The sequence below is a fragment of the Salvia splendens genome, chromosome 5 (assembly GCF_004379255.2).
Source record: "Salvia splendens isolate huo1 chromosome 5, SspV2, whole genome shotgun sequence".
NCBI lineage: Eukaryota > Viridiplantae > Streptophyta > Magnoliopsida > Lamiales > Lamiaceae > Salvia > Salvia splendens.
The window spans coordinates 35,996,241-36,017,049 of record NC_056036.1 but is presented as its reverse complement, the minus strand read 5'-3'; the positions used below and the strand labels follow the sequence as shown (position 1 = coordinate 36,017,049).

Below are 20,809 nucleotides of genomic sequence, written 5' to 3'. Positions count from 1 at the left end.
GTGTTCTCCCAACTCTATGGCCCATTTGGCGATTCTGCCTGATGCTTCTGGCTTGGTCAAAACTTGCCGAAGTGGAAGATCGGTTAAGACGCATACCTTGTGAGCATAGAAATATGGCCGCAGTCTCCTTGCTGCATTTACTAATGCCAGAGCAATTTTTTCCAGAGGTTGATACCTTGTTTCTGGACCTCTTAATGCTCGGCTTGTAAAGTAGATGGGAAGCTGCTTTAGGCCTTCTTCTCGTACAAGCACCGCGCTAATGGTCTGATCCGATGCCGCTAAGTATAAGAATATCACTTCAGCATCTGTTGGAGCAGAGAGAATAGGAAGCTCGGCTAAATAACTTTTGAGCTCGTCAAAAGACTTTTTCTGCTCGACTCCCCACTCAAACTTTGGTGCCTTCTTTAACACTTTGAAGAATGGCATTTGCTTTTCGGCTGCTTGGGAAAGGAATCTATTCAGTGCGGCTAGACATCCAGTTAGCCTTTGCACATCATGTATGGACTTCGGCATTGCCATGTTCTGAACAACTTGAACTTTTAGCGGATTTGCCTTGAGTCCTTCCTTTGAAACCCAACAACCTAGAAACTTTCCCGAATCTACCAAAAAGGTACATTTTTGGGGATTGAGTTTGAGGTTGGCTTTTCGGAGCACGTCGAGAGTGGACTTGAGATTGTCTTCGTACTCCGAAGTGCTTCTGCTTTTAACGACTATGTCGTCAACATACACTTCAACCTCTTTTCCGATCAAATGCCGAAAAAGCTTATCTACCATCCTTTGATATGTGGCTCCGGCATTCTTTAAACCGAACGGCATCTTTTTATAAGCAAAGATGCCGAAGTCAGTAATGAAAGCCGTTTTTGGAGCATCATTCTCATCCATTAAGACTTGGTGGTAGCCTTTGTATAAATCAAGAAAACAGAAAATTTCGAAGCCGATCAAAGCTTCTACTTTTTTGTCTATGTTCGGAAGGGGATAGCAATCTTTAGGACAGTGCTTGTTTAGATCGGTAAAATCTATGCACATCCGCCATCCTCCTTCTTTTTTCTTGATCATCACAGGATTGGCCACCCAAGAGGGATATTTCACCTCGAATAATACATCCGCTTTCAGTAATTGGCGGACTTCGTCATGGATGACTTGATTTCTTTCTGCCGCAAAGAGTCTTTGCTTCTGTTTTATAGGCCGGACTGATGGATCAATATTTAACCGATGAGTGATTACCTCAGAGGGCACTCCGGTCATGTCCAACGGAGACCATGCAAAGACATCTTTGTACTCCTTGAGGAGCTGGATGGTCTTTTCCCGGAGTAGAGGCGTTCCCGCGAAACCGATCTTGACCGTTCTGGATGGATCATCTTCGTATAACTGAACGGTCATTGAGTTCGGCTCTGGTGTGACTTCGGTCATTTCGCTTGCCTCTGACTCCGGCTGTTGTGATTGCTATGCTTGATGATGCCGATCTGATTGCTCGGCACTTTTAAGCGCAATCTGCAGACACTCTTTTGCTCTCTTTTGATCACCTCGGATGACCGCTATCCCCCCTTTAGTGGGGAGCTTGATGGTGAGATGATAAGTAGAGCAAACGGCCCGAACTGCGTTGAGCCAGTCTCTTCCCAGGATGATGTTGTACGGAGACCGAGCTTTTACCACAAAGAACTCGATCATCGTACTGGAGCTTGTAGGCGCTTTTCCCACCGTGATCGGAAGGCTGATAATACCTTCAGGGCGGGTGTCCTCCTGGGCGAAACTTTTCAGAGGAAGTGGTGCCGGACTAAGCCGAGCTGGATCCACTTCTAGTTTATCGAAACATTCTTTAAAAAGAATGCTGACTGACGCTCCTGTATCCACAAACACTCTGTGGATCAGTTTGTTTGCCACTCCGGCTTGGATGACAATAGCGTCTTGATGAGGAGAGATGGCCGGGACGGGATCTGCATCTGAAAATGTAATCACTTCGTCCTGCTTCAGCCTTTTATGCGTTGGCTCCTCTCGATTGAAGCTTCTGCGCTCTGACTTCAGGGACGATTTAGTCTTCCCGGCAGGGAGAGCATCAATAGTCAGGATTACTCCATCATATTGCTGCTCGTCATCGTCTTCGGGATCCTGTTGCCTTTTCGGATCCTGAGGAGCGCAGTTCGCACCTCTCTGCTTTTTGTTCTTTTTCGGCTGCTTGCTTTGGTATTTTTTTAATGTCCCTGCTTTCACAAGAGCATCAATACCTGCAGCCAAATGTCGGCACTCCTCGGTATCGTGACCGTGGTCTTGATGGAAGGAGCAATATTGATCCTGAGGTCGACGCGCGGCCGATTTCGTCATCCGCTTTGGTTTTTCGAACATATCGGAATGCAGTTCGAAAATTTCCGCTCTTGACTTGTTCAATGGTACGAACTGAGCGGGCGGCTTCTCAGGATTGAGACGTGGCCCCAATCGGTCTTGCACCGGAGTCCTTTGAATCCTTTCAAAAGGAGTTCGGCGAGGATGTCCCTGATCGCCAAAAGGAGTTCGGCGAGTTTGTCCCTGATCGCTGTGATCGGGCTTCCTCCTGTCTCCTCGGGATGAGCTGTCTAAAGACCGTTTGCGACGGTCTGCCTCATCGGCACGGGAGAACTGGTCCGCAATGTCCCACATCTGTTGAGCTGTTTGCGGACTGCATTCCACGAGCTTTCTGTAGAGAGCTCCGGGCAGGATTCCATTTTGGAATGCCGAAATGACAAGTAGATCATTGAGATCATCTACTTGTAGGCATTCCTTGTGGAATCTCGTCATAAAGTCGCTGATCTTTTCGTCGCGACCTTGACGTATAGAAAGCAGCTGAGCCGAAGTGATTCGGGCTTCCGCTTTCTGAAAGAACCTCCTGTGGAAAGCATCCATTAGATCTCGGTAAGATCTAATGCTGCCTTGGGGGAGGCTATCGAACCACCTTCTTGCGTTCCCGATAAGCAGCTCGGGAAACAGCTTGCACATGTGGACCTCATTGAGACCCTGGTTCGCCATGTTATACTGATAGCGTCCCAGGAAGTCATGAGGATTCACCAACCCGTCATAAGTCATCGACGGAGTTCGGTAGTTCTGTGGAAGGGGAGTTCGGGTGATATCGTCCGAGAACGGAGTCTTCAATGCTCCGTACATGGCGAACCCGACATCTCTTCGGTATGGAGGAGATGGAGATCTCCTGTGATTCCGGTACCGAGGAGGAACAGGAACATGTCGGGGTTGAGGATTCTTCTTCCTGGAAGACACGGCACTACTGCGGTAGTGACTTTCATGTCTGGATGAGGAAGGAGAATCCACCGTTTTCGTCTTCGGCTCTTGGCTCTTTTGCAGGAAGGCTAAGAACTCATCCTGCTTCTCAGCCAAGAACAGCTTGACAGCCTCATTCAAATCAGGCTGCTGGGAAGACTCGGTGTGTGGACCTTTTGAGCGGCTTGTTCCTTCATCATGAAAACTGGAAGTAGATGTCTCCCGAGGCTGTTTTCCGGACCTGCGGGCTGGACTAGCTTCCTCATGATTTTCACGAACGGTATTACGGGTAGTATGTGATCTGGTATGCATTTTTTTTTTGGGGTGGAAAAAGGGTCAAAAATTCGCTTTATCACAAATTTGGTTCTCTGTTTCCCACAGACGGCGCCAGTGATGGCTTGGCGAATTTTTGATGGTGATGAATGCAGGAAAATGCAGATCACGACACAGAGATTTACGTGGTTCGATTTACTGAGGTAAATCTACGTCCACGGGAAGAAAAGAGGGCAGAATTGTATTGCTTGATCTGTTTTCTACAGCTTACAATACAAACTTGCTATATGATCTTTTATGTCTAGAGAGCTCCCCTTTTCTTCTGATCTAAGTTCTATTTATACATTGAACTAAGATCGTGGCTTGCATCACCACTAACTAGGTCGTGGCTTACATCACCACTAACTAGGTCGTGGCTTACATCACCACTAAGTATGTCGTGGATGTCATGGAGGTTCTGCATGGGTCCACTATCTCCCAGTTCGGTCGAAGACTGAGACCGAACTGCTGAACTATTGCCGAGCAGCTTTTGCCGATCTGAGAGTAGAGCTTGATTGGTCGGCTTTTACCGAGACGTAGGCTGGGGCCGAACTCTTTGGTAATGCCGAACTGATTGGTCGGCTTTTACCGAGCTGTAGGCTAGGGCCGAACTCTTTGGTAATGCCGAACTGATACTCTTCCTTGGGCTTTGGGCTGATAGGCCGTCACTGCTATTGGGCTTGTTTAGTACGTACCCCATCATATACCTATTTTTTTCATCTGTGAAATCATCAAACTATGGGGTGCGGTTGTGCAGTAACTCAGTTATTTAGGGTATCGATAATATACAAAAATCAACCATGGCTTTAGCTATAGAGTTTCTTAGAAGATTTATTTTTCTCTCTCCTCACCATATATTATAACTTTACATAGCTTCCTAGTGTATCTTCTAAAAACAGTAAATCATATTGACATATTTCATCAAACAGATCTGTGAATCCATCCTGTCACTTTACAATTCTTCTACCAGTGTTTGAACCTGGTTCTTCAAAGTCTGAAATTCGGGTAAATTTCGTTATGGAGCTGGTAAACTCACCAACTCTAATGCAGTTGAAGCCTGTTGAAACAACCAATATTATACAGATGCTTAGTGGTTGAAGACCTCTTATAATATTAATTATGACTTATCAGAAAGTAGAATTACCCCAAGTTCACATCTGGCTTCTTCCTATTCTCACTTTGTGATTGACTGAGCTCGAGGTTTATTGCTGCTTTCGCATCATATTCTTTAAGAGCACCATTCACTGCACTTATTCTCTCTGGGCCATAGACCTGTTCCATATGTGGGTTTAGTTGAGAAGATATGGTCCCCCTATCTTCCCTGATTTATACTTGTATTCAACGCAACATCTAACCCACCAATACCTTTTTCTGTAACTCTGCATTCTCTTGACTTACAACGTGTATCTTCTTGTGTAGTTCAATGTTTTCTTGTTGAATGAGGTTTCCCTGCGATAGGTGTGATGAGGTTATCCACTCACCTTTAATTCTTTATAAGAACATGAGTTATATGGACTTCTCACAGGAATACCTTCATGTTTAACTCTTTGATCTCCTCACTCAGAGTTTGTTCCTATGAGAGTAAAATGTTAGCGGGAGATCTGTAGGTAAGTAGCTGTTTAAAATGTCAAACAGAAACAGGTGTTTACCTTCTTGATTCGCACTCCTTTCAAACTCTTCTCGAGCTGATTTTCCAGATTTTGGAGGTCATTGATGCTCAATCCTGAAAGCTCTTCTCCTAAAAGCTGCCTGTACTTATCAGAAAAGGGCATGTGGTATATTCTTAGTTTCTCATCTCAATATCAAGATATTTTTTACTCTATACTGATGGTAACTTAAAATCTCATTGGCCAAATGTTGTCTAACGCATCAATCTTCTAATGTTTTTGGTTGTACTCTCGAAATTCCATTATTCTTTACTTGATGTGTACTGAAAATATGCATTTGGTTCCTTAATTTCTAAGACAAGTACTACTATAACTGAGTATAATGAGAAGAAATAGTAACCTCGAAGCCTTTTAGCATTTTAAGGTGATCTACAATGAGTTCTTTGAATTGACTATTTGTGTATATCTGGTATTTGATTAACTGTCATAAACAATTCTAACTTTACTCAGCACCTTCTCCAAACAAAAAGAAGAAGAAAATTATGACATAATGAATTCACATTTCAATATGAGATGAAATCATGATAATTGCAATTTAGCATCTTGTTTATATATGCTTTCTTTATCTCCCAATAACTGTCTCCTGTCTTTTGAAACACACACACCAAGAAAATGGACAATTTTTCTCTTAGAACTCTAATTATTACATTGATATTCTTAAATTATAGTCTGTACTTTTAACCCATGGAAACTTTTTTGTCCAAACTTAAACAAATATAGCCTTTGCTTATGTCCATAAGAGCAACTAGTGGAACACGTCTACAACCTGTAATACTCTTTTAATATGATGAAAACAACGAAAACTCTCTTAAATTACCCAAAATTTGTGACTCAGTTTAATAAGTGAATAACATAGAGAAATAAGTATACTTGTAATATTTTTAATTTTGTGCTAAAATATTCAGGCTATCATTTAAGAATATGACTTATTACCTTGAAAATTAAAAAAAATATGAACAATTGGCATTGATAACCTGCGAGGATAATATATAGCTATAAATTGTTAATGAGACACCTTTGCTAACATAATTCATCTACAAGTAGGACACTATTGGAGGAGGGATGGAGTGATGTGGAATATGAGAATATCACTTTTGAGTTTTGTTGGTATCTCATATCTCATTGCATATTGCAATCAATTATCATCTTACTCGCACAGAAAAAAGAAACTCGTCAGATGTTACCACATTATCATACTCCTTGGCGTGTTCATTATGGTATCATTGATTTCAATATACATAAACTTTAGTCAACAACTATGCATAACATGTCAAATGCAAATTCGCATTTACCTGTGGCATTGTTGCAAGTAGTGCAGCTGTTGCCCCAAGCTTGTTGCTTCCCTTTGCCAAAACTGCAACAAAGAAAAAATGGATTAGGCCATCCGCAATGTCGTTATTAAGGCAGGGAATTAAGTGAGGATTAGGCCATCCGCAATGTTGTCTCTTATCCGTCTCATCTCTTCACTATTCATGGGACCCACTGTACTTTTCATCTCATTTCTTAACTAAGAGACAATACCTGCAACCCTTCATCTCTTAACCGTCTCTTAACCATCTCATCCCTTAACTATTCATTCAATTTCATTTTTTATTTTTATTTCCAACAAATTCAATTAATAAAAACACACTTCATTAAATAAAATAAAATTACAAATTAAAATTCTAAAAAAATAAAAACACCACATTAATAAAATCTAAAAAAATAAAAAATAGTTGTCTAATGGCGATCATGTGCGTCTACTGGTTGCCAAATTTTACCCAAAAAAGAAAAAAAATCAACGGTAATATTACCGTTTTTCATTTTTTTTATTAAAATCGTTTTTTTTAAATGATTTATTGCGTCAGCGTGACGATGTCCACTCGCAGGCCGGCGAGTGGGCGTCACGCCTAGCGCCAGCTCGCCACGCGGCGCTGGCGCGTGGCGACCTGTCGCGCGAGCCGTCCCTCCGGGACGAGACGAGACCGGGAAGGAAGGCTGCAACGCCGTCTCTTATCCGTCTCGTCTCTCCGAGACGAGACCGAGACGGTTAAGAGATGCGTTGCGGATAAATAACATGGGAATTAATAGTGGAGTGTACCTTGATCTCAGAAGTAGGATTGCTGAGAGGGTAATTCTCCTCATTAAGCTTCGTGTATCTTTCTATCACCGATTTCATACTGCCACACAATAACACCATATATGTTATCTAATGCTTTTACATATTCAATTATCAGTAATTAATTTCTCATCAACATCACAACTTAAACACTGGCAACATTATCAACAACATCACATATTCAATTAGGAGAGCAATTTAATCCCTCATAGCAGATTGCAATCGAACTAATTATAAAAGCTCTTAGTTTTCATTTAGGCCATCCACAACGCTGTTCCTATACCGTTCTTATACCGTTCCTTAAACCACTATTTGAGGGCCCCACTGTACTTTTTTACTCCATTCCTTAACTAAGGAACGGAACCTGCAACCCTCCGTTCCTTAACCGTTCCTTAACCGTTCCTTAAATTACTATTCATTCAATTTCATTTTTTTTTTATTTCCAACCCAATTCAATTTAAATAAACACACTTTAAAAAACAAACACACTTTATTAAAAAAAACACACAACATTAAAAAAAATTACAACTTAAACGTAAAAAAATAAAAAGCACACAATTAAAATCCTAAAAAAATAAAAGTACACAATTTTAATAATTTCATCCGCCAAAATTTGCCCAAATGTGCTCAATTAGATCATGTTGGAGTTGGGTGTGGGCACTAGAGTCGCGTGTCCTTGCACGAATAGATAACCGTTCTTGTATAGACGGATGCGCTCCACTTCGAGGCGGACTACTTGCGGTTGAGCTTCCGGGGGATTCGTCGTCGAACCAATTTCCCGCCTCGGGTCCTTCGTCTTGGACAATCATGTTGTGCAAGATTATACACGTATACATGATGTCGACCATGTTTTCAATGAACCACGTACGAGCCGGGGCTTTGATGATGTTGAAGCGCGCTTGGAGAACACGAACGCCCTCTCCACATCCTTGCGAGCAGCCTCCTGCTTCTGCGCAAAAAGAGTCTGCTTTGGGTTCGCAGACCCACTGCACGTCTTCACGAAGGTAGGCCACTTCGGGTAGATGCCATCGGCGAGATAGTACCCCATTTTATAAAGCCGGTTGTTGGCGACGAAGTTGATGGCCGGCGCTTTACCATCCAAAACTTCGGTCAAGAGGTCGGACTGGTGGAGCACGTTTACGTCGTTGTTCGACCCGGGGACCCCGAAGTACGCGTGCCAGATCCAAAGGCGGTAGTCGGCAACGGCCTCAAGTATAACGGTTGGGTGGGTGCCTTTGTGGCCGCTCGTGTAGGACCCCTTCCACGCCACCGGGCAATTCTTCCATTGCCAGTGCATGCAATCGACGCTGCCGAGCATCCCGGGGAATCCGTGCACTGTTTCGTGAAGGTTGAGCAAGAACTGACAATCGGTCGTGCTTGGCCTTCGGAGAAATTCGTCGGTGAAGGCTGCCCGGACGCCTTGGCAGAATTTGAGCAAGCACATTCGCCCAGTGCTGTCTCCGATGTGGAGGTATTCGTCGAACATGTCGGTCGTTTGTCCAGTCGCAAGCTGGCGGATTGCTGCAGTACATTTCTGCAGCGTCGTGTGGCTGGGACGGCCGACCGCGTCGAACCCTTCCTGGAAGAACTCTTCCCGGGCTGCCAAAGTATTCGCGATGTGGAGAAATAACGGTTTCCCCATGCGGAAACGGCGACGGAAGTACGTATCTCCCCAAACCGGGTTATCGCAGAAGTGGTCGCATACTAACCTTGCGGCGGCTTCCTCCCGGTTACGATGGATGCACGTACGGGAGCGTCGTTGGGGTGGCGCGGCTTCTTCCGCCTCCCGTCATCGATCTTCTTCAAGTGATTGTTCCAATATTTGACGCATTTGTTCATAAGGATCCATTAGTTTGATTAAATTTGGGAGAAGGAAAATATAGTTGATTTGAGATGAAAATTGGGGTGGAAATAGAGAGGAATAGATGTGTGTTTGTGATTGAAATGAGTATGAAATAGGAGTATTTATAGAGTAAATAAATAAAATAAAAATTAAAAAAAAAATAAAAAACGGATATAAAAAACGGTCTCATTACCGTTGCAAATTTTTTTTTTTTATTTTATTAAATTCGAATTTTTTTTAAAAAAATTAATTATTGCGTCACCGGACGAAGCCCACTCGCAGGGCAGCGAGTGGGCTGCACGCGTCGAATGGGAGGCCGCCACGTCGCCTCGGCGCGTGGCGGAACGTTCCTTTCCGCGTTCCTCCGGAACGGAACGCGGCACGGCACGGAACCGCGACGGAACGCACCCCGCAACGCGTGCCGCCGCGGAACCGTTCCGCCGGAACGGCATAGGAACCGCAACGGCACAGCGTTGCGGGTGCCCTTAGTCCTGTACATTAGTGATTTTTTTTTGTCGCAAAATACAATTAAACAGGAGCGATGACACGTGGCTGCCATCGTGGATGTGACTTCACATTTGGAATATATTGAAGTTCATAAAAAAAATTTAAAAAATAATACTAAAGGCAGCCATATGACCATTTTATTAGGGTAAATCTATGTAATCACCTCAAATATTGTGAAACGGCCTGTTTTTCGTATACATTGGCAAATGGTTGTCATTTGTAACCATCAAATGCGCCTTCGAGTTAAAAACAAATATGAATTTAGATTGACTTAATTATTAAGCTTAAATATTAAAATATTAAAGGTATATTATGCAAATAAAAAATATAAGGTAATTTGTGTCTCAGGAACAATTAATGTAGATTTATAGAACAATTAATCTGGCTTATTAGCAGTCACATTATATTGAATTAATTAGATATCTGTTTCATTATCAGAAAGAAGCAAAACACGAATTTAATTTAGTATTGACTTGTAATAATTTTTTTTTCCAATTTTCATATTTGCCTTTTATTAGAATTACTGTGGAAATAAGCAATTATGCGGAATACCAAAAAAGAAAAAAACATGCATTTTGAGCCATGGACTGTGGATTAATTTGGGGGAGCTTGGTAAAAAAAAAATTCTATCTAATTAAGAAGTACTGTACTTACTTAATACTAACAAGCAACAAAACACATCTATCTACATGTATTAATTATATGTATTTCCCAGATATAGATATTGAAATTAAATGCAAGGAAGCATAGTACTAGTATATTGCAAAGTTTAGAGAGAAATGAAATGAAACCTGGTACTTGCAAAATCATAGAGCTTCTCAGTGCTGGAAAACACAATCAATCCAACCTCAGCATCACACAGGATTGACAACTCCTTAGCCTTCTTGAGCAGCCCACTTCTCCTTTTCGAGAAGGTCACCTGCCTGCTCGTCGAGTTATCGATCCTCCTAATTGCTATTTTGCCCCTCCCCATCTCCTCCTCACTAATTCTAGGGTTTCTTCTTCTGCTTTCTACAACAAAGTCAGACATATCACTACAACGTTGGACAAATTATATTTGAAGCAATTATTGAGTACAAGAAAAGGGAAAGAGACAATAAATAGGGTACCCTTTACTAATTTGGAAAACAACTCTCTTTGGAAAGAAATGGATCTTGGGATAGTTGTTCTTAGCTTTTTGTGGAAAGGAGGAAAGGTAGTTTCCACAAAGTGTATTTGGCGTGTAGGTACCGCGTGTTTTACAAGTCTGTCTGATTAGTTGCGTATGAGATTGAATTTTGTCGATTTCTCGCTCTGATATTATGACGCGTGGCGAGCAATGCCAATTGACTACTAAGGTTAAACCCTAACCGAGACGAGGAACCAATGGGAATTGAGGAGGCCAAGAAAGTACATTCACTCTTTGTACTAGAGAGTTAAATAATCTTGAGTTGTGTCTACCTCGTACATACATATATTGGGAAAAACCCTTTAAATTGTGACAGGTGGGATTGGTTTGTGCAAAATGAATTTAGAAAATTGATGTCGCTGTCTAACTAATAGATGACCGACACGTATATGGCCAGATTGGTTTGAGTTGTTTCGACCAATTGAATTGTACTAGTACTATATATGTCTATAAATAATGGCATGGGATTCAAAATAATTATTAATGTCTTTTAATGTTCTTTTGTCCTTTTCAATTTTTAAATAGTAAGTATAGATTATAGGAATCGATTTTATATATTCTTACAAGTTCCAAAATTTAAAAGTGGACACTAGTACTTTTAGTAATAGACTACACTGACAATTTATACATTAAATTGTCAGAAACGTACAACAAAAACAAGAAAATAAAACAAGTGTCATTAGTTTTCACGAATAATGATGATGCACGATAAATATACTAGATAACATCATCATAATATATGGAAATTAAAAAAAAAGTTATACTCCTATCAACACATTTTCCAATATATGTAATTCACAATAACAACAATTTGAGGAGAGTCACAAAACATGATAAAATTCGACAAAAAGAAATAAAGGAATCAAACAACAAAAATGCGCAGATATAAATCCAAATTGGATTCTCTATGTCGTCCTAACTCCTAAGCATTTGGAGCTACATATATAAATCCTTCGCTGCCTTTTCTATGTGTATTTGCATATATATTCGGTCGCAGCAGACTTTTGTTATTTTTGTTGGTCTTTAATTAGGTAAAATTGTAAGTTTGTCCTATTATGAGGCTTGAGTATTTTCTCTCTTATAAAAATTATAAGCTGGAATATTATATCATCACATCAATAGATGTATATAAAAAAAATCTAAATTGATATTTAACTAGAGACGAATAAAATCTGATAGAAAATCATCGATACATAAGAATTTTTGGTAAACCTGAAAATTCAAATATATTTCTCATTGAATTTAGTAGAATTAAACCCTAGCTTAGCTAAGCTGGCGTCATGTGACAGCTCTTAAAAGGATATCGATTGTTAAACACGAAGATAATGTACTTTACTATTTTAAAAATATCATGATAATGTATAATTAATTATATATAGATGATAGATCCCCCACGATGATAATGTATAATTAATTATATATAGATGATAGATCCCCCACGGGTCATGGTCCCATGATGTTTGGCCTTGGTTATCAGCTAAGAATGACCATATAAACCCTCTTCAAGTGATTAAGTTTTTGATATGTACTTTCTCTTTTAATCAATAAAATTGGAGGATCAAATTACCACCACGATTACGTGATGAATGATGCACCATTTTTTAAAAAGTGTCTTAATATATTAGCAAATTGGAGGATCAAATTGGGTTTGTGGCATGTCTGTTCCCGATGTGGGAAGGGTTTGTGTTGTCAGGCTCGTAATGTCTAGATGTGGGATGGGTTTGTGTTCTGGTTTGAGGGGGAGTGGGATGGGTCTGTGATCTGGTTTGAGGGGGAGGTTTGTTGAGCACAAACTCATCCCATATCGGGAGTCTGAGGGAAGTTGAAAGGTGTATAATTCCTGTCCAACCCCAATTAGTTTGAGGCTTTTTGGGAGTGACCCAGAGCTTGACCTAAAGCGGACAATATCAAACGCATGTTACAGTCGACAATCCGCAATATCTTAACATAATCACTCGTGCCCCATTACTTGTGACAGTACATTTGTCTTTAGCATGAGGCTTGTTTTGATACCCCGCAATATCTTAACATAATCACTCGTGCCCCATTACTTGTGATGGTACATTTGTCTTGAGTATGAGGCTTGTTTTGATACCATATTAGATTTAACGGGGCTATATACAATCTCATTCATTCAACCGTACCTAATACGTGAAGGCAAAATCAATCAACTTCAAGTGAGATTTCATACTAAAATCAATTAGTGATAAGAAAACTATTCATCGAGTATTTAAGTTGATCTCTTTTTATTGTGCTATGTGATAATTTAAATGTGAATATCTTTGGAAAAAAAGGGTCTATCACTTATTTTTAACTAAAATTAAATGTACTTTTTTTAGAGGGAACATTTTTTTTAGTCCGCAAACTTTGCCAAACTATCAATTTTGGTCCATAACATTTGAAAATATCTTTTGAAGTCTGTCGACTTCGACTTAATATCATTTGAGCTACTTTTTTATTTTTTTGGATAGAAATACCCTTATGGCTATGAAAGGTAATTTAGCCTATTTACTTAGTATTCTTCATTAAAATATTTAGTTTCCCCCTCATTCTTCTTCCCCTTCATCATTCTCTCTTCTTCCTCATCGCAGTCGTCCTAGCCCAAATTGATTCCTACACCAATTTGAAGAATTCAAAGTATCAAACACAAGAACCAAAATTCACTTTTTCTCTCTAACTCCTTGCCACCTCCTAATTTCGCTCTCATTCTTCTTCCCCTTCATTATTGTGGATACGCTTTCTTTACTAGCTCATTGTGATAGTTGAAACTAGAAGTATCACTGGCCTTAAAAGTACTACTACTTCTGTCTCATAAAACACACATTTTAGGGTGACAATGATTAATTGGTAAAATAGGTTACAGATATAGAAAAGAAAAGTAATTGAGATATTGTTAGTGTTTACTTTTATGAGATAGATTAAAACCGGTAAAATTAGTTTATTTTTGGTATATAATTCAATTGTAACATCTTTTATACTACATGTGTTTATACATTAATAAATTAGTATTTGTACTAGCTCAAATTGTATGTGACATCAATGTCGAATGTATAGCTTCTCATTTTATAATTGAATGCATTTATATAGAACTATGTACTTATTAGTATCACTGACTCATTATACATTTTGAGATATTCTATTAAATTGAAGTAATTCTAAAATTAAAAACATCACTCTTTATACATTATTATATCTTCTACTTTAACGTATTATATTACTAACCCAATACTTAATGTCTAACAATAATTAAATAATAGTCATTAGATATTCAAATCAAAGGTCTAGATCATCTTCCCCAGAATGTCAATACAATTAACAACCAAACATCAATAAGGATATTAAGGTCAATTTACAATTGTAACTAACTTTTAAAAAATATCTCATAACTTTAAAAGGCATATAACTTTCTCGATTTAAATTATTTTTTCGCACAACATATATCAAATTAAAGATAATTTCATAAGGATTCTAACGAGATCTCACTTGCATATGTTCCGATGTCAAAATTTGAAAAAAAATTCAAAATTTTTCATAAATTTCATTAACAGCTTTATATCAATACACGACACATAATATGTCAAAATGCTTATACAATGTCAATATGAAATTGTATTGAGATTGTCATGTCTTTGTGTTGATGTATTTCATACATTGTATTGACATTGTATTTCTAAACCCTAAATTTGATAGTTGATATTATCTTTTTAATATTAAAAAATAAAAAACGAAATTACACATGGCAAATTATAGACCACAAGATTTCTAAAATTTTATTGTCTTAAATTAGTTGTAGTTAGCAATTAAATGATGAGTTAGTAATTGATCATTCCCCCTAAATAACATATATAAAATCGCATGCCAATATATATATATATATAGGGGAGCGTTATTCTCCTATTCATCCCTTAGATCATTTATTCTTCTTAATATGAGCCGTTAGATCTCATTCATCAACGGTCCAGATGATCTGCATTATTACACTATAATGGTGCATTATTAGTCGGTGTGCATTATTCAACTGAAAATCTGCATTATTCCATGACACGTGGCACTAATCTAACCGTCGGATGACAAAATCGTGGGGCTGAGATTAAAAAGAACAAAGAACAAAAGATACAAAAAGGAAATGAATACATCCCTATATATATATATATATATATATATATATATATATATAGGGATGTATTAATTTCCTTTTCCTATATTTCCTCCTTTTTCCTTCTTAATATCAACCATTAGATTAGAAAAATGGACGGTCAAGATCAACATTGGGTAATTAATCCCGTGTTGCATTATTTGTCCTATTTTGTGCATTATGAGGGTACAATAGTAATCTAATAATGGTTGGAAACCGCTACGAATAATGCACCACATGGTCACGAGTAATGCATATAATTGCCTATATAATGCACAATATGTGAACTGCAATGCATACGGACAAGATGTGCTGTGTTATGATGTTTGACACACGTTTCTTGTTACCCCTAAGGGTTTAATAAGCTTAGGGGCTTGGGTATAGTACGTAGACATGTATGTAATCTTCACATGGTAACGAGTAATGGATATAATTGACTATATAATGCACAATTTGTTAACTGCAATGCATACGAACAAGATGTGCTGTGTTATGATATTTGACACACGTTTCTTGTTTCACATCATCACATTCATTCCATTCCAATATTTCAATCCATAGTAGGAAAGATAGGTCCTACAATCTTTCATCACTATTGAATTCAATAATGGATGTCCATATTTTTGCTTCTGAAAGCCTAAATGTCTGTTTATCATCGATGTTGGAGGCATGCCGTTTCCCTCCGACGTGACAGGCCAAAGATAAATCATTAGGTAGCTTTGCAGCACATAAAATGCACCAGTATTTAAACTTCCCATCAACCTGTAAAATAACAAGTTCTCCCTTCCTTGTTGTCAGTATTTCAAGCTTGGACTTGTGTTTTCTTCCCAGAAGATGAGCATTCAACTGAACATGCTTAAAAGTGTAACAGCTTGAATGAGACTAGCAAACAAATGAATGGAGCATATCTTATGTAATGCCAATGAACCTTTTTTTTTACCTCTGATTCTACAACTTGGACATCTCTGTGAGAATATCTGCAATCTACATGTCCAGTCTGTGTCCAAGGGAAAAGAATTAATCGGAGACTCCACAAATAGCTTCGAGTAAGCAAACACCAGTAGAACTGAATCTATCATGAAAAATAGCTGCTAACCTTGCTTACAGTAAGCTTTTCAAGTTCAAACAAGTTTTGTTCCATGGTACTTGGCCATGTGTTTTCTCCCCTGAAGATGACTGTTTAATGTTATCTCACTAGAGGTTGTCACGTTGCATAGATCACAGGTCCATTTTTGCTCAGCATTCTTTACTTTGAACAAACATAACGACTGAAAGGAAAAAAAAGTGTTTGCTGAGATCAGCACACAGGTTGTAAAAGAAATTACTCTGATTTGCAAAGATGAGGAGATTGACAGAAGCCTGCGACAGCTATGAAGACCTTTGGGGATTAGCCTAGATAGATAAAAATAGTATACACTAAATAGTGGAGTATATTGTTTACTAAGATGAATTAGAACCTTGGAACATCCTAAGGTACGATTGTGGAAATCCTAGTAATAAGCAGAAAAATATTCAATCATGTAACAATCAATTATGAATGCTGTTCAGTTTCTCAGATTTAAGATCCTAAAATAACCACTAATAAAAGCATCATTTTTTAAAATCAATACTTGCGCAAACAAAATCAAAATAGCTTGCTTCCTGGGTTGTCTCCAGCTTGGACTTTTGATTGCTCTCTTGAAGAAAATCAAACAACATGGGCTGCAATGTGCTGCACCTGCTGCTGCAGATAGAAATGACAAAATAATCTTGCTCAATGGTTTTCAGTGGACTTGAACAAATGTAAGAAATCAGGAAGAGTAATTAGTAAAATCAGCAAAGGTGAAAGGTGGTTAAAGAAGTTAAACCAGCCGGTAAAGATGAATTTTCCTGTGCCTGCCATGAAGTGCATAAAGGCACAATAAGGGACTGCTGCTCAGTTTCTTAGCAGCAATGTTAAAAAGAATACTTGAGCACACAAGAAAAATCAATATATATTGGTGCGTTGTGATTCACAAGTTACCAAAGATGAGGGTCCTGTATCTTTTGCTTCGAGCAAGCTTGCTTTCAAGGTAGTCCCAAGCTTGGACTTATGTTGGCTCCCTTGAGTATGATCATTCGACATTGACTCACTCTCAGTAGTAACCTTGCATACATCACCGGTCCATTCTGGCTGATGAGCTTTCTTGAGGGGGTTTTCTAGCAGTTTCTTTTGGGGGCATTATTTCTTCAGCCTCAGAAGGTGCATATGTTGCTTTCAGGTCACAAGCAGCAGAAACTGGTTCCATGTGCTGCACCAACATTGCAGATAGAAATGAAAAAATAACCTTGCTCAACATTTCTCCTAGGTAGTTTGAACAAGCATAACAACTGAAAGGAACAGTGATTGGTGAGATCGGCATAGGGTGAGAGGTTGTGAAGGGAGTTAAACATGAAGAACTTGACAGAAGCCTGTGATAGCTTTGAAGTGCTTAAAGGAAAATAAAGGGATTGCATGTTCCTGCTTTGAGTCGCATAAAGGATAATAAGGAACTGCATATCAGTTTCCTATATTTTCAAATATATTCCAGAAACAAAAGCAGCAATTTTAAATTCAATTTATTGAGGAGAGGAGTCTCAGGGTGTCTCTATTTTGCACTTTTGATTCTGGTTGTGTCATCTGTATAACATTAGAAACGGCATATGCTACATTCAGAACCAGAGCACAAGAAATTGACTGTTTACAGAGAACCTGCAGCTTCTGATCAAACTAATACTAACATTCTTGCTACTCAACGGTACCATAGGACTTGAATAGAATGTAACCACTCAAATGATCATTCATTAATACAAAAGTCTCTCCTCATTAAGAATGCCAAACCCGTAAATAAATGACCGTACAACTACAAGACCTGCACCCTCAAACAGAGGCATCACTAACATCAAACTAACTGCAAGTCTTACGCCAGACCAGAAAGGTGTTCTGTCCAAAACAAATGAAATGACGCATAAATCAATCATACATGAAACGGAACTTGTACGTACTATCACCTTATTCTATCAGGATCATCCACACATTCGCCAAACAAATGGCATAGAAGGAAAGCAATCAAACAAGAAAAAAACACATGCTAATTACTAACATTCATTTCCACAGAAAAGAAAGGCAATCATAATAGAAGTAGAGCTATAAGGGCAACACTGACCACTCATTGATTTTCAAAAATGCATACTCACAGAGAGAAAACAATGAGAAAAGTGTCCAATATTCGACCATCTTCCTCATGTGATATCTAGAACCAGTCTCAACTGCCCAGATTGAAGCAAGCCTGAAAAAAGAAATCAAGCACTAAAACTTATTAATCATCTAATGATCCCAATTCTACATTTCAGAATGACAGAACTTACAGGGGATAGCACAGAGCAATAGCAGGCCTGCATCCAATGTTCAGAAAGAGAAATAGATTATACATGCATGTGTCATGTGTACGTCTTATTTATATGAGGGAAAATCAAGTAAATGAAGGCGAAATTATGGTCGATCAATCTGAAGAACTCAATTAAAGAATTGCAGGCGTATGCATTTGAATATACTAAATCACTGCTAAATAAAAGTAAAGAATGAGTAGAAAGGGAAGGGAAGGGGTTGTTGAAAATTGAAATGTACCTGCTAAGCATGCACAAACCGAACCGGCCCGGCGGTTAACCAGCGGTTCGGAACTGCCGGTTCATGAACCGGAACCGGAACTGGCTGGCGGTTCGGCGGTTCAAGCGGGCCGGTTCAGGTTCGGGAATATGACGAACCGTAACCGGCGGTTCAACGGTCCCAACGGGCAGATTCCGGCGTAGGGTTGCAGGCGAGGTGTGTAGAAAAACCGGCGGTTTCTGACGAAAACCGCTGGTTTCCGACGGGTCCGGTGCTTTTTCAGGTGGCAGAGCGTAGGTGGCAGTGTATAGGCCTGAAAACCGGCCAGAAACCGCCGGTTTCGGGCCAGAAACCGCCGGTTTCCATCAGAAACCGTGGACTGAACCGTCGGTTCAGGCAGTAAACCGGCCGAATTTGAAATTTGAATTTTTTTTATTTCTTCCAATTTTACTCCTATAAATACCCCACTTCCTCCATCATTTTTACTCACCCCATTCTTGTGTTAACAAGGATTTCCTTCTCAATCTTCATTTCTCTATTCTCTCCCCATTCTCTCTAATTGCTCAAGTTGTTTACTAGTTACTACTTACTATTATATTTGTTGTTGTGTTCGTAATTTACCATTTATTCAATACTCCTATTCCATCCATACAACTTTCATTTATCACTATGTCTTATTCTCGTGGTGGACCGGGACGTGGTGATCGGGGCAAAGGAATTTCTCAAGATCAAAGTAGTCGTCCCTCAAAATCAAGGCGACCTAGTCGTCGAGAAGTTATAGAAGAGGTTTCCCGAGTGGCGGTTGAACACATACAAATAAGTTCTAAAAAATTATTTTTACAATTCATAATTTCATAAGATTGAGTTTTTAAAATTTTTTTGTGTTCCTACTTATAACTTCAACTTATATAATATTTATAGATAGAAGAAGATCATAGGATGACCATGCTACTCGCTGAAATGCATCAAGGTGGGGGGAGGGGCGGTGGTAGTTCCCAACAACAAGATGACGAGTACGACATGTCTATATCGTCGGACTCGGACAACAGTGATGATAGATCTCATTCTCGTATTCCGTCTAGCACCGGCGGAAATGAGGAGATGCCTCATCCCCCTCCACCCACTAACACTACAAAAGCTTTGAAATCTGATATTTTTGTTAAACACTACAAGAATGTTCCAGTGGTGATTAGTCCTCATGATCCGCACTCTCAATAAGAGACATCGACGTTTCATGCATATTGTAACTATTGTGATAAAGTCTACAAATTTGCGAGTGGTGGGGGATATGGCACCCTCCGTCGTCATTTGTTGACAAAGCATCCGGTAGAATGTGGCACTACCTCTACCCAAACCCAACTAAACTTCCAACCCGGTGGAGGTTCGTCAGGTACGCCTCTTTTTAAATATGATCAAAAATATTTTGCTGACGTTATGACTAAATGGGCTGCAATGAAGCATTTTCCATTTAATGTTTATGATGATAAAAAATTTGAGGTAACTATGCAAAGTGGTTTAAACGTAGCTATCAAAAGAGTAGGTCGAATGACCGTTCAACGATCTACCGTTAGACAATGTTTAGATAAAAAAGTTGAATTATCTCGTTATTTACTTAACTTGGGCTACAAAGTGAACATTTGCTCAGATGTATGGACTGATTATTTTAACCGGCATTCATACATGGGCATTACGGTTCACTTTGTGGACAATAATTGGACTTTGAACAAACGTTTAATTGGTTTTAGAGAATTTGAGACACCACACTGCACCCAAAATTGCTTCTTTAATTATTCAAGTTTTGAATGAGTTTCAATTCTGCAATAAGATATTTTCTGTTGGTTTTGATAAGCAAGTGCTAACACTAAGTATTAGTGATTTGATTGCGACTTGTGCTCCGGTTATTGGAGGTAAGTATTTTCATCAAAGATGCATATGTCATATTTTAAATTTATGTGTACAAGATGCGCTTTAATTATGGCAAAAGCATGTTAGTACTATTAGAACTGCAGTTAGATTAATCCATCTAAAGCCAGCTATTGGCAAAGTTTGGAAGAAATATTGCCATCAAAAGAATATAAGAGATACGAATTTTACTATGAATGTGTCTCATAGATGGAATTCGACATATAATTGTCTGAATTCTACTTTGACGCATAAAGATTCTTTATGTGATTTTTTTAGAACCTATACCGTTCATGATTTATATCTTTCGCATAGTTGTTGGGAACATAG

General features: G+C 39.0%; 2 protein-coding genes across 6 annotated transcripts; both read right to left on the bottom strand.

Annotated features, from left to right (window-relative positions):
• Positions 1-4,315: 4,315 nt before the first annotated feature.
• Positions 4,316-10,862, bottom strand: LOC121803090 (MADS-box transcription factor 23-like). Its single transcript, XM_042202799.1, has 9 exons — positions 10,780-10,862; positions 10,462-10,681; positions 7,303-7,381; positions 6,515-6,576; positions 5,205-5,304; positions 5,087-5,128; positions 4,921-5,004; positions 4,700-4,827; positions 4,316-4,612 (listed from the first exon to the last, which is right to left on the bottom strand). The coding sequence occupies exons 2-9, from the start codon at positions 10,641-10,643 to the stop codon at positions 4,597-4,599; spliced, it is 693 nt and encodes a 230-aa protein (XP_042058733.1). The 5' UTR covers positions 10,644-10,681; positions 10,780-10,862; the 3' UTR covers positions 4,316-4,596.
• A 4,594-nt stretch (positions 10,863-15,456) lies between these two features.
• LOC121802503 lies at positions 15,457-19,101 on the bottom strand. Of its 5 annotated transcripts, XR_006050787.1 has the most exons (6): positions 18,599-19,101; positions 18,340-18,366; positions 18,169-18,260; positions 16,070-17,243; positions 15,914-15,970; positions 15,457-15,819 (listed from the first exon to the last, which is right to left on the bottom strand). XR_006050787.1 is itself a non-coding variant. In XM_042202185.1 (4 exons), the coding sequence occupies exons 2-4, from the start codon at positions 16,112-16,114 to the stop codon at positions 15,550-15,552; spliced, it is 381 nt and encodes a 126-aa protein (XP_042058119.1). In that variant the 5' UTR covers positions 16,115-17,243; positions 18,169-19,101; the 3' UTR covers positions 15,457-15,549. The 5 variants fall into 5 exon arrangements, 2 of the variants coding, with proteins under 2 accessions (XP_042058119.1, XP_042058120.1); XR_006050789.1 differs by having other exon boundaries at positions 16,070-16,241; positions 16,584-17,243; positions 18,169-19,101; XR_006050788.1 differs by having other exon boundaries at positions 18,340-19,101.
• Between the last annotated feature and the right edge of the window lie 1,708 nt (positions 19,102-20,809).